This window comes from Gadus macrocephalus, chromosome 16 (assembly GCF_031168955.1).
Source record: "Gadus macrocephalus chromosome 16, ASM3116895v1".
Classification (NCBI taxonomy): domain Eukaryota; kingdom Metazoa; phylum Chordata; class Actinopteri; order Gadiformes; family Gadidae; genus Gadus; species Gadus macrocephalus.
Genome location: NC_082397.1, coordinates 6,152,823 through 6,167,372, shown reverse-complemented (window position 1 = coordinate 6,167,372; position 14,550 = coordinate 6,152,823). Strand labels below are relative to the sequence as shown.

The following is a 14,550-nucleotide window of genomic DNA, read 5'->3' as shown; positions in this document are numbered from 1 at the left end:
CTTTTCCCCCATGAAGCCTGTTGGAACACCGACGTATGATGTAACATTCATCTAACCCTAACCCTTACCTTAACCCTAACCCTAACCCTTACCTTAACCCCCATGAAGTCCATCGGAACGCAGACACATGAAGTATCATCTTACCGTGCACTGGACCCCGTAAACTAAACTGTACCAATAAACGGTTTTCGGACAAGCCTACCGGCACTTTAAGAAGCATACGTCTCCCCCAACCCTCAAACCAACCACCCTAAGGCACACTGCGGAAGGTGGTGTCTTGTGGCTAATATCTGAACGGAAGTGAGGGGGGATCTGATGGGGGAAGTGACCTGGGGGTCCGCTGGGTCCAGGGGGGCCACGCAGGCCCTGCTGCCCTCTCGCTCCTGAGCTGCACGCTTCAGCCGGAGGGCCGGGGGGCCCCACTGTTCCTGGGGCCCCGTCCTCTCCTCTGGAGCCCCGGAAACCAGACTCTCCGGCGGGCCCCTCAAGTCCTGGAGAAACACGACAAAAAAGCAAACCATCCTGATGCTCTACATTCCATCCGCTTCAAAACACGTGTTACAATGCAAGACAAGTTAAATACGACAATTGGAGGTCTTGCCACGTGAATGCATTGTGAAATTCATAATAAATGCGTTCAGTACCTAAGTCACAGCAAGCCACCTGTTAGCCCTGGATTCAAAATGCACATTTACATTTAGGGCATTTAGCAGACACTATTATCCAAAGCGATTTACAATAAGTATGTTCGTCAGCAGAAAGAGAAACAATATATCACTGTCGGTACAGTTAAGACATTCAGAGAAACAAGTGCTAAGCAATTGACACTTGCTAGGTTAACAACATCCATCCGTTCTGTAGCTAGCTGTTAGCCCTGTATGTAGCGCTGTGTGTCGGCTACCTGTTAGCCCGGGGGTACCAGGTTAACCCGGGGTTAATCCGTCCTGTAGCTAACTGTTAGCCCTGTATGTAGCGCTGTGTGTCGGCTACCTGTTAGCCCGGGGTTAACAGGTTAACCCAGGGTTAATCCGTCCTGTAGCTAACTGTTAGCCCTGTATGTAGCGCTGTGTGTCGGCTACCTGTTAGCCCGGGGTTAACAGGTTAACCCGGGGTTAATCCGTCCTGTAGCTAACTGTTAGCCCTGTATGTAGCGCTGTGTGTCGGCTACCTGTTAGCCCGGGGGTAACAGGTTAACCCGGGGTTAATCCGTCCTGTAGCTAACTGTTAGCCCTGTATGTAGCGCTGTGTGTCGGCTACCTGTTAGCCCGGGGGTACCAGGTTAACCCGGGGTTAATCCGTCCTGTAGCTAACTGTTAGCCCTGTATGTAGCGCTGTGTGTCGGCTACCTGTTAGCCCGGGGGTAACAGGTTAACCCGGGGTTAATCCGTCCTGTAGCTAACTGTTAGCCCTGTATGTAGCGCTGTGTGTCGGCTACCTGTTAGCCCGGGGGTAACAGGTTAACCCGGGGTTAATCCGTCCTGTAGCTAACTGTTAGCCCTGTATGTAGCGCTGTGTGTCGGCTACCTGTTAGCCCGGGGTTAACAGGTTAACCCGGGGTTAATCCGTCCTGTAGCTAACTGTTAGCCCTGTATGTAGCGCTGTGTGTCGGCTACCTGTTAGCCCGGGGGTAACAGGTTAACCCGGGGTTAATCCGTCCTGTAGCTAACTGTTAGCCCTGTATGTAGCGCTGTGTGTCGGCTACCTGTTAGCCCGGGGGTACCAGGTTAACCCGGGGTTAATCCGTCCTGTAGCTAGCTGTTAGCCCTGTATGTAGCGCTGTGTGTCGGCTACCTGTTAGCCCGGGGGTACCAGGTTAACCCGGGGTTAATCCGTCCTGTAGCTAACTGTTAGCCCTGTATGTAGTGCTGTGTGTCGGCTACCTGTTAGCCCGGGGGTAACAGGTTAACCCGGGGTTAATCCGTCCTGTAGCTAGCTGTTAGCCCTGTATGTAGCGCTGTGTGTCGGCTACCTGTTAGCCCGGGGGTAACAGGTTAACCCGGGGTTAATCCGTCCTGTAGCTAACTGTTAGCCCTGTATGTAGCGCTGTGTGTCGGCTACCTGTTAGCCCGGGGGTACCAGGGGGACCAGGCACTCCCTTGGGTCCCTGGGGGCCTGATTGTCCTGGGAATCCCAGAGGTCCCGGGGGTCCCAAGGCAGGATCTCCGCTGGGTCCCTGCAGCCCTGGGACACCTGGAACACCTGGAACACCTGGATAACACAGCTTGCATTAACACTCCCACTACTCAGTTTTACCCTGACACAACAGACAGCATTCAATACCGAGTAATACTCATTAACACGCCCACTACTCCAACTTACTCTGATACATCATCATCATTTAGGATAAACTTATAATAAGAAGTTGAACTAGTAGTAAAAGTATTAATAAGTAGTAGTACAAGTAGTATAAGTATTAACAATTAGTAGTACTAGTAGTATATATATTAATAAGTGGTATGACTAGTAGCTGAAGTATTAATAAGTAATATTGTAGAAGTATTAATGCGTAGCATTCATCGTAATCATACCTGGCGTTCCTTCATAAGTGATCCCCTCAGATCCTTCATGGCCAGAATCGCCAACGCACCCAGAAACACCTACGATACACACACACACACACACACACACACACACACAGACATATAACCCTAACCTAAATATATATACATATAATACACACACAAACACACACAGAGACATACAACCCTAACCTTAATATATATACATTTATTACGAGGGTCTTCTCAATGCCGTGGAACGCTCCGTTTACTTGCATGAGCCCTTCACAACTTCCGGCGGTGAGTTATATTTGATAATTCACCGTTGCTAAGTATAATTGACCGCTGTCAAGGAAAGTGGATTCTTTGCCGTCTTTTGTATCCCTCCACAAGTGGTCTGGTAACTTATCAACCAATGTGTACTCGGTTGCTAAGCGACATCAACGTCTTTGGCAGACTATTTCTCTGCTGATCAACACTACGAATGCTGGTAACAAATAAATTGAAAAAAGCCACACCGCGTGAAGTTATTTATTCATCGACTATCGAAAATAAACCCCTTCATGGCGAAGCAAGACACCACCGCTTTGCGTCGGTGTCCGGTTCACCCTGTCGGGGCTTATTTTCCTGATAATGACCGCTGTTCTATACATTATCCCTTACATAATACACACACACACACACACACACACACAGATACATAACCCTAACCTAAATATAGATTCATATAATGGAGGAGGGATGAGGGAGGATGAAGGAGGGATAAGGGGAGATGAGGGAGGAAGGAGGGATGTAGGGAGATGAGGGAGGAAGACGGGATGGAGGGGGGTGAAGGAGGGATAAGGGGGGAAGAGGGAGGAAGGAGGGATGTAGGGAGATGAGGGAGGAAGACGGGATGGAGGGGGGTGAAGGAGGGATAAGGGGAGATGAGGGAGGAAGGAGGGATGTAGGGAGATGAGGGAGGAAGAAGGGATGGAGGGGGGTGAAGGAGGGAGGTAGACGGTCAACAACCTTGCGGTCCCTGGAGTCCTCGGAGGCCCGCGTCCCCTGGGTCTCCTCTCAGCCCATCAGGCCCCATGTGGCCCCTGGGCCCTGGAGGCCCCGGGATCCCCCAAACCCCTGCGGACAAGACGCCCCTTTAACCCCATGACCTTTAACCCTCACGAACACCAAAATATAAATATAACACCACATTTTATATTGCGTTGTACATCAACCTTTAGACCCAATCCCAATTCTACCCCTTAGCCTTCCCCTTACCCCTCCCCCTTACCCCTTCCCCTTGTTTTGAAGGGGTAAGGGTAAGGGGGGAGGGGTAAGGGGAAGGGGGGAGGGGTAGAAATGGGATTGGGCCCAAATCTGCCAGGCAGGCCAGCAGACGGAGAGCAGACAGGCAGGTTACCTGAGTCTCCGGTCTCTCCCTTCTCCCCTGGGGGCCCGGGGTGACTGGGTACACACGGCAGCATGACCCCTGGGGGAACAACATGAAATATGGAAGGGATAATCCACCACAAGGGGGCGCCCCTACTCTCCACAGAGGACACTAACATGTGCAGTACGTCCTCCCTCCATAGAAGGTATGAGTGTGTTTCTTACCCCTGACCCCCGCGGGGCCCGGCTGGCCCCTGGGTCCCGGGGATCCCGGTTCTCCATGGGCCCCGCGTCGCCCCATGGCTCCGAGGACGTCCTGGCCGGCGGCCCCCAGCCCCCCTGGGAGGCCCCTGGCTCCCTGGAGGCCCGGGTCGCCCCTCTCCCCTGGAGGGCCAACTACAACATCGCCCTGGAAGAGGGTACGGGTTAGCACCACCCTCACAGCGCCTCCCCTCCACACAGCACCACCCTCACAACAACCCCACCCTAACACCCTCACAACACCCTCATCTTAACAACACCACCCTCCAAACAACACCAACCTTCAAACACCCCCATCCTCACAACACCATTTTATCTGATCTAATGAATGTATGATCTAATCTAATGTATGATCTTATTTAATCTAATGTATGAATGTATAATCTGATCTAATGTATGAATGTATGATCTGATCTAATGTATGAATGTATGATCTTTGTTAATCTAATGTATGAATGTATGATCTGATCTAATGTATGAATGTATGATCTAGTCTAATGAATGAATGTATGATCTTTGTTCATCTAATGAATGAATGAATGTATGATCTCTAGTCTAATGAATGAATGTATGATCTAGTCTAATGAATGAATGAATGTATGATCTCTAGTCTAATGAATGAATGTATGATCTAGTCTAATGAATGAATGAATGTATGATCTAGTCTAATAAATGAATGTATGATCTAGTCTAATAAATGAATGTATGATCTCTAGTCTAATGAATGAATGTATGATCTAGTCTAATGAATGAATGTATGATCTAGTCTAATAAATGAATGTATGATCTCTAGTCTAATGAATGAATGTATGATCTAGTCTAATGAATGAATGTATGATCTAGTCTAATGAATGAATGTATGATCTAGTATAATGAATGAATGTATGATCTAGTCTAATGAATGAATGTATGATCTAGTCTAATGAATGAATGTATGATCTAGTCTAATGAATGAATGAATGTATGATCTAGTATAATGAATGAATGTATGATCTAGTATAATGAATGAATGTATGATCTAGTCTAATGAATGAATGTATGATCTAGTATAATGAATGAATGTATGATCTATTCTAATGAATGAATGTATGATCTAGTCTAATGAATGAATGTATGATCTAGTCTAATGAATGAATGTATGATCTAGTATAATGAATGAATGTATGATCTAGTCTAATGAATGAATGTATGATCTAGTCTAATGAATGAATGTATGATCTAGTCTAATGAATGAATGTATGATCTAGTATAATGAATGAATGTATGATCTAGTCTAATGAATGAATGTATGATCTAGTATAATGAATGAATGTATGATCTAGTCTAATGAATGAATGTATGATCTAGTATAATGAATGAATGTATGATCTAGTCTAATGAATGAATGTATGATCTAGTCTAATGAATGAATGTATGATCTAGTCTAATGAATGAATGTATGATCTCTAGTCTAATGAATGAATGTATGATCTAGTATAATGAATGAATGTATGATCTAGTCTAATGAATGAATGTATGATCTAGTCTAATGAATGAATGTATGATCTAGTCTAATGAATGAATGTATGATCTAGTCTAATGAATGAATGTATGATCTAGTCTAATGAATGAATGTATGATCTAGTCTAATGAATGAATGTATGATCTAGTCTAATGAATGAATGTATGATCTAGTCTAATGAATGAATGTATGATCTAGTCTAATGAATGAATGTATGATCTAGTCTAATGAATGAATGTATGATCTAGTCTAATGAATGAATGAATGTATGATCTAGTCTAATGAATGTATGTATGATCTAGTCTAATGAATGAATGTATGATCTAGTCTAATGAATGAATGTATGATCTAGTCTAATGAATGAATGTATGATCTAGTCTAATGAATGAATGTATGATCTAGTCTAATGAATGAATGTATGATCTAGTCTAATGAATGAATGTATGATCTAGTCTAATGAATGAATGTATGATCTAGTCTAATGAATGAATGAATGTATGATCTAGTCTAATGAATGAATGTATGATCTAGTCTGCTGTGTGAACATAATATAATATCTGATCATCTGACCTCAGGGCCGGTGTCTCCAGGGGCCCCTGGGGGCCCGTCTTCCCCTCTCCTCCCCATGAAGCCAGGCTGACCGGGGCTCCCCAAGCTTCCTTGCACCCCCTTCTGGCCTGAAGAACACATAGATCATATTATTCTTATTACCCTAATATATAGAATATGGAGATTACATCATACTATATCTATTTCCAGTAGCAATATTCCATATCATTTGTATATTAATATATATATATATATATATATATATATATATGTGTAAAGCATTATAACATACCTTGTATCCAATATCATTATTCCATATCATTACTATAGACCCTATCCCTATAAGGCTGCCGATATACACACTCACCTTTTATGTCCATCAGGTAGAGCACTCCTTTCTGACCTTTGACCCCTTTGACCCCTGGGAACCCCCAGAGTCCCTGGCAACACAAACAACCAATCAGAACACCTGTCTCCTCTTCCCCTACAACACAACAGAGGTTCATGAAACATTGTTGATGTCCTGTTTGCAAACACCGAAGAAGCACTATTTTGACATTGATGATGTCATGTTTTAAAACATTGAAGATATCATATTTTCAATCATTGATGTGTCATATGTCAATGTCAGTGTCAATGTCATATTTTAAATCTTTTGACCGATAGATGCTGAGACCCACCTCGAAACCCACTCCACCCTCGTCTCCGTGGTAACCAGGGTCTCCTCTTGGTCCTTGAGGCCCTTGGGATCCGGGTAACCCTGGCAACCCAGCCACTCCTGCTGCACCTGGCAATCCTTTGACCTCAGTGGGAGGACCACAGGAACAGTCTCCATCACTCCCTTCCCCCCAAACACACACACACACACACACACACACACACACACACACACACGCACACGCACACGCACACACGCACACGCACACGCACACGCACGCACACGCACACGCACACGCACACGCACACACAAACACACATCAATATATCAATAGTTATATTGATATAGTTATATTCATTTGTAACAACATCATGGAGGTGACGGCTGCCCTCTCATGGTTAAAACAAGAATGACCATGACATGTTTTACAGACTCTAAGACGCTGTGAGGAAATCCTGGGAAAAGGATTCAAAAAGGGACTTATGCATGTAACTTATATTTGTCATAGTCACCATGGTCCCAGTACATGTTCTAGGACATGCGGAGGTAACATCCTATTTGAGTTTCTCAACACAGTGTTCTTACTACATCCATAGTGGTAAACTACAATCATAGACCTATACCGATCGCTATCTGTTATTGGTATTGATCATTCATATTGAAGCAGTCAGCGCTACAACCAACGTTTATATGCCTTTGAAAACAGGACGGAAAAGGAAGAGGAATGGCTCCCTCTAGGAGTATTAAGGGCTCATTCTAATGGGCCAAAAACAGACTTTTATTTTTATTTTCATGGGATAACAAACTAATTCAAACATATAAATATCATATGACTATTCTGCAAAGTCTGTTTCACTAGTAGCCACTTAACTCGACACACTGTAACTTCAATTCCAAATTCATCATTGTGAGTCCAGAAGCGGAATTCACTTGGTTAGCATTAGCTTTCCGTTAGCCGCTTCCCTTGTCTTGCAGTATTGTGAAGGGAATACACTTTCAGTTACTTTTCAAAGATTTTCAAAGTGTTCAGATTTGTCGCTTATTCTCGAACAGTGCCAGTGACGACCCAATGATGTTGTAGTTTGTTTACAATGATATTTCGGCATTTGAGATAAACAATCTTGTTTCTTTCTTCTTCTTGGCACACAATTTTTTTATATACCTATATATTTTTTTTAATGAGCATAAAATAGATCTTTCACAGGAGGGGGATAGGAGCTAGGCTACTGTAACTCTGGAAAGTTAATGCATGCAAAAATTGAAATCTAACACAGCAAACTCCCATTCTGAACGCACAATGATTAATTTGGAATCAAACAACTGGTCTGAATCGGGGTAAGACAGTTAAACGCCAGTGAACAGAGAGGCTTATCCCTTTAGGCATTCATGGGATGGGTTTGACAGTTGCAAAGATGAAATGGCATCATCAGGAACCAATCACTGACCTTTAATCCCCGGGAAGCCCCTCCCCCCTGGAGGTCCCTGTTGACCTTGCTCTCCGGTCTCCCCTGGAGGCCCAGTTAGACAGTAGCGCCCTGCCCCAAGACAACAAATACACACAACACGTCAGACAAATATAAAATAATAACGCCTAAAATAACTTATTGAACGACACTTTTCCCGCCTTCTCAACCACATAACTTACATATGTCTTTATATATACATATGTTCTATGGATTGTAATATCAGTTTAACTAATTGTGGTGTACTATCAGTATTATAATTGATAAGGTTCTATGCATTGTGGTATCTTATTATTAATAATAAAGGTCTCTCAGTGTTATAAACACCAAGGTCATCGGTATTACTGAGTAGTGGAGAGGTTCCCCGTACCTGGAGCTCCTTCCTGGCCCTTGGGGCCTTCTGGCCCCTCGGGACCCTTCTTTCCAGGTTCTCCTGCAACGGGGTGGCTGGATAACAGTTTCCCTGGCTCGCCTTTATCCCCCCAGGTACCTGGAGGTCCTGCCGCACCCGGAGTCCCAGCAGGCCCTGAGAAGAAAAGAAGTACCGTTAAATAGTTAATAAATATCCCTTCAAATAGGTAATGTATAAACGATTTGCTTATTAAACATAATATGAAATCTTAATAAAAGATAGCATCCTTTTATTTTTTTATTAACATTAAATAATAAATATCTTTCAAATATAACATCAAATGGTTATAAAATATAACTTAAAATAGTTTATAAAATATAACATCATATATTTACAAGATATAACATCAAAATTATTGATCAAATATACCACAAAATGGTTATCAAATATAGCATAAAATATTTGTAAGAAATAATCAAATATCACTCACTCACTCACTCACTCACTCACTCACTCACTCACTCACTCACTCACTCACTCACTCACTCACTCACTCACTCCCTCCCTCCCTCCCTCCCTCCCTCCCTCACTCACTCACTCACTCACTCACTCACTCACTCACTCACTCACTCACTCACTCACTCACTCACTCACTCCCTCCCTCCCTCCCTCCCTCCCTCCCTCACCCACCCAAACACCCACTCACTCACTCACTCACTCACTCACTCACTCACCCACCCCCTCCCTCCCTCCCTCACTCACTCACTCACTCACTCACTCACTCACTCACTCACTCACTCACTCACTCACTCACTCTCTCACTCTCTCACTCCCTCCCTCACTCACTCACTCACTCACCCACTCACTCACTCACCGGCTACTGATTCCCCGGCTGCACCCCGAGGGCCGTGCATCCCCATGAACCCCCTCTCTCCTGCGGGCCCCCGCTGGCCCGGGGCCCCTGGGTCTCCCACGTTCCCTGGAGGTCGGAGATAGGGTTAACAGGTGGGGAGAGATAGGGTGGAGATAGGATTGGAACAAAGTTAACAGGGCGGTAGTGATAGGGTTAGATCAGGGGTTCTCAAAGTTTGGACAGCTGAGGGCCAATTTAGGAACCCAAAATTCGACTGAGGGCCGGCAAAGGAAAAAAATTTAGGCGGGAAACCCCGTCAGGATCCCAGTGGTGAAAAAAAACATTGCACCGTGGACCTCTGAGAGTGAGGTCAAGTGAGGTCTGAATCACAAAACTGAGGTTCATCCTTTCAAAGTAATGTACAGTCGGATTAAAACTAACAAATGTAACAGGATTTAATTGAAAGCTAGAGAGAGTCGACTTTTCTCTTTACATTTATTTATTTATTTTTGTTTAAATTAATATTGATATAATAATAAAAATAATAATAATAATAATTCTTTCTGCGGGCCGCCATTGGCCCACGGGCCGCACTTTGAGAACCAATGGGTTAGTCATTCCTACCCGTGTGGTTGACTTCTATGTATGTTGTAGCGCCCTTAAATCCCATGTCACCGATAAATCCCTGCAAAAGAAAAATAGGCACACATTATATATACTGTTCATTGATCCTGTATCAATTCTATAATCTTCATACTTTCAAAGTATGTATACAATGTATGAAGTTCATACTGTTTGAAATGTATCGAGTTTATACAGTTGATAATGTATCAAGTTTGAACCGTGAATATAATATTTTCATGTGTTTATGCTTTATCAAGTTCAGACAGTTTACGATGAACAGTATATATAATGTATCAAGGTGAAATCGTCTCTACTGTATTTAGGATAAATAACGTAGTACGTTTATACTGTCTTTTATGTAGAAATCCCTTACCTTAGAGCCGTCAGTCCCAATCAACCCAGGGAGACCAGGACTACCCACAATCCCCTGCACAGGGACCACACAGAACAACATACAATACATCGGTGGTGAGCAGTGACCTTTGACACAAGGTATGTTGATTTGTCCTAAATTGAATTTGAAAACATTTCCTTCAGCCGAAATGGATTCAGTATTACCATAATGTAACCGCTCTCAAGTAAAATCAAATGTGTAACTAAACTGAGTCACTAGGGGGCAATGTTGTGCCGTGCCTCGTGATTAAAAAGTATACTATTATAACTAAGATCATGTTGTGTGGACAAACCTTCCATCCTTGAAGCCCAGGAAGTCCCGGGATTCCTGTGATACCCTGGACACACACACACACACACACACACACACACACACACACACACACACACACACACACACACACACACACACACACACACACACACACATACACACACACACACACACACACACACACACACACACACACACACACATACACAGTTCAAAGTTGTGATGGTGTAGTGATTAGTTATTAGGAGGTAGTTGTCAGAGCGTAGTCATTAGGGTGTAGTTGTGAGCATGTAGTTATTAGGATGTGGTTGTGAGGGTGTAGTTATTAGGGTGTAATTGTCAGAGTGTCGTCATTGGGTGTAGTTGTGAGAGTGTAGTCATTAGGGTATGGTTGTTTGGGTGTAGTCATTAGGGTGTAGTTGTGAGGATGCAAATATTAGGGTGGTGTTGTGAGAGTCATATGGGTGTAGTTGTGAGAGTGTAATTATTAGGGTATATGTGAAGGGGTCTCACCCTTAGTCCTGGGAATCCAACAGATCCCATCTCCCCTTTCTCCCCCGGCTCAGAGTCTACGCCCTGAAATCAGTGACAGTATAGCATTATATATAGAGGTTTTTTAAATATATGTATATTCATTTTATTACGGTAATATTATCTCATTATAATATATATTATATCATCCATTATTGCATCATTATTATATTTGATGATATTGTTATAATATGTAATATATTATTATAATATGTATTATATCATGTTATTGTTTTAAGATATTATATATTATTATATTTAGTATTATTGTATTTTTATACTATACAACATTATATTATTTTATGATATATTTTTGTGTTATTATAATATGTAAGATGACGTTATTATACTATACATTATTGCATTATTATGTATTATTATCTAAATCATTATGTATATATTGTTATATTTTATGTTAAATATTGTTGCATTATAATAAATATTAATATATCCTAAATCATAAATGTATGATTATATTACAATATATATTACGATAGTATTGCATTCAATATTATTATATTCTTAGAATGTATTATATCAAAGGGATTTTAACTTACATCTTCTGCCTTTGGGCCGCACTGGCCTTTCACCCCTTCCTCCCCCTGAAAGAAACTCAGCATCAGTTTCTACCATCCAATCATCAGCCACTAGCTGGGTCAGTACATGTGTAGGAGGCTGGGTGTGATGGTTAGTACATGTTGTGTAGGAGGCAGGATATCTAAAGTAGGAGGTGATGGTTTGAGATGGTGAGGAGTTGGTGATTCTTTTGGACTTGTTAAGATGTAGGTGATGATGAGGAGTTGGTGATTGTTGTGAACATGTTGAGGGGTAGGTGATGATGAGGAGTTGGTGAGGCGTTGGTGATCGTTCTGGACATGTTGTGTATTGTTTTCTGTGCACCACCACTCAGTCTAGCAGGAGATGGGGTGGTGGTGGGCTGTAGCCCAGTCACTGTCTTTGAGCATAGCAAGGATTACTGTGCCTTCAGGATAATTGTATTTGTAAATATATCAATATTTGTATAATTGTAATGGTCAATGGGCTTTTTTAATAAGTTAGTTATATTAGTTATTAGTTAGTTGATAGTTAGTTATAGCAGTTATAGCAGTTATATTAGCTATTGGCAATTCAATCATTATTAGTTAGTTATAATCTGAAGTTATATAAATAATGACTTAGTGAAAGTTATTTCTAAGTTATATTAGTTACTAGCTAGTTCTAGCAGTCCTACCTTGCTGCCCTTGATGTAGCGCTCCCAGGGCGGCTCAACGATCTCAAAGGGCCCCGGAGGACCCTGGGGGCCCTGGTTCCCCTACACACAGAATACTATTAATACTACTGCTACTACTACTACTACTACTACTACTACCACTACCACTAGATGCCCTGGTTCCCCTACACACAGAATACTATTAATACTACTACTACTGCTACTACTACTACTACCACTACCACTAGGGGCCCTGGTTCCCCTACACACAGAATACTATTAATACTACTGCTACTACTACTGCTACTACTACTACTACTACCACTACCACTAGAGGCCCTGGTTCCCCTACACACAGAATACTATTACTACTACTACTACTACTACTACTACTACTACTACTGCTACTACTACTACTACTACTACTACCACTACTACTAGAGGCCCTGGTTCCCCTACACACAGAATACTATTAATACTACTACTACTACTACTACTACGGCTACTACTACTACTACTACTACCACTACTACTAGAGGCCCTGGTTCCCCTACACACAGAATACTATTAATACTACTACTACTACTACTACTACTACTACTACTACTACTATTACTACTATTACTACTACTACCACTACTACTAATACTAATACTAGAGGCCCTGGTTCCCCTAAACACAGACAACTATTAATGCTACTACTAGTACTATTACCTCTTCTACTACTACTACTAGAGACCCTGGTCGCACTAAACACAGACAACTATAAATACTACCATTACTACTACAACAACTACTACTGCTGATACTAATACTTCTACTACTGTGTGTGGGCGGCAGTGGCTCAGAAGGTTTTTCTGGCCACCAGCAGTTTGCTCGTTGGATCCCCGGTTCCTCGTAGCTGGGTGTCGCGGTGTACCTGAGCAATACTCCTAACTCAACAAGCTGGCTGTCGCCCTGCATGGTTAAGTATGAATGTGTGCATTATACATTTCCCCTTTGCAGCCCTATAGTACAATAGGGCCGTAGCACAACATCTGACTCCCCGCGTTAAGATTTGATACCAATAAAGTGAAGTACAGTAAAGCTAGAGGATTTTGTAGCATACCGACAGCAGACATAAAAAATATGCTAAATTGTACATAAATGAACATGAGACATAGTGTGGCAAACCGGCTCCACCGCAACGCCCCTGTTTAATATAATGTACAATAGATAAAGTCTACTTAAAAATGATTAATCTATACTGACATTGCTTTGCTTCTTACCTCCTCTCCTTGTTGCCCAGGCAATGACCTCCCCTTTTCTCCCTAAAAGAGATGTACACTTTATTTGATGTTTGAAATATTTTAGAGGAGATACATCACTTTATATTCGAGTACTGTATGTTATATTATTTTACATTAGAATACTTACTGGCAGACCTCTGAACCCAGGAAGTCCCGGCAGACCCTGCAGAAAGACAGGCAGGCCAAAGTTATCCCATGTACCAACACGGTACACCTAGTACTTATGTCCACTAATACAGTAGTGATACTCACATGTACCACCACGGTATATCTAGTACTAATGTCTACTAATACAGTAGTGATACTCACATGTACCACCACGGTACATCTAGTACTTATGTCTACTAATACAGTAGTGATACTCACATGTACCACCACGGTACATCTAGTACTTATGTCTACTAATACAGTAGTGATACTCACATGTACCAACACGGTACTTATAGTAGTGTCTACTACTACAGTAGTGATACTCACATGTACCAACACGGTACTTATAGTAGTGTCTACTAATACAGTAGTAATACTCACATGTACCAACACGGTACTTATAGTAGTGTCTACTACTACAGTAGTAGTAGTACTCACATGTAGTAACACGCCACAGCTAGTCATAATGTCTACTTCTACAGTAGTGGTACTCACATGTTCTACCACGGTTTATAGTACTTATGTCTACTACAGTAGTACTACAGAGAGTACTCACATCTTGTCCGTCTGGTC

General features: G+C 42.5%; 1 protein-coding gene across 1 annotated transcript in view; it reads right to left on the bottom strand.

The window, feature by feature from the left end:
- The window catches only part of col4a4 (collagen, type IV, alpha 4), a 30,304-nt gene that overhangs the window by 13,665 nt on the left and 2,089 nt on the right, over window positions 1-14,550 (bottom strand). Inside the window, exons 5-24 of the mRNA XM_060075911.1 lie at window positions 14,534-14,550; window positions 13,955-13,990; window positions 13,807-13,848; window positions 12,560-12,640; window positions 11,886-11,930; window positions 11,311-11,373; window positions 10,817-10,861; window positions 10,504-10,557; window positions 10,131-10,191; window positions 9,528-9,632; window positions 8,672-8,827; window positions 8,284-8,373; window positions 6,861-7,021; window positions 6,548-6,620; window positions 6,202-6,308; window positions 4,095-4,278; window positions 3,901-3,969; window positions 3,515-3,590; window positions 2,077-2,254; window positions 330-491 (exon numbers count right to left, since the gene is read on the bottom strand). The exon at window positions 14,534-14,550 is cut by the window's right edge and continues 46 nt beyond it. Of these exons, the coding sequence (XP_059931894.1) occupies window positions 330-491; window positions 2,077-2,254; window positions 3,515-3,590; window positions 3,901-3,969; window positions 4,095-4,278; window positions 6,202-6,308; window positions 6,548-6,620; window positions 6,861-7,021; window positions 8,284-8,373; window positions 8,672-8,827; window positions 9,528-9,632; window positions 10,131-10,191; window positions 10,504-10,557; window positions 10,817-10,861; window positions 11,311-11,373; window positions 11,886-11,930; window positions 12,560-12,640; window positions 13,807-13,848; window positions 13,955-13,990; window positions 14,534-14,550 (1,805 nt within the window). The remainder of the gene's footprint in view (window positions 1-329; window positions 492-2,076; window positions 2,255-3,514; window positions 3,591-3,900; window positions 3,970-4,094; window positions 4,279-6,201; window positions 6,309-6,547; window positions 6,621-6,860; window positions 7,022-8,283; window positions 8,374-8,671; window positions 8,828-9,527; window positions 9,633-10,130; window positions 10,192-10,503; window positions 10,558-10,816; window positions 10,862-11,310; window positions 11,374-11,885; window positions 11,931-12,559; window positions 12,641-13,806; window positions 13,849-13,954; window positions 13,991-14,533) is intronic.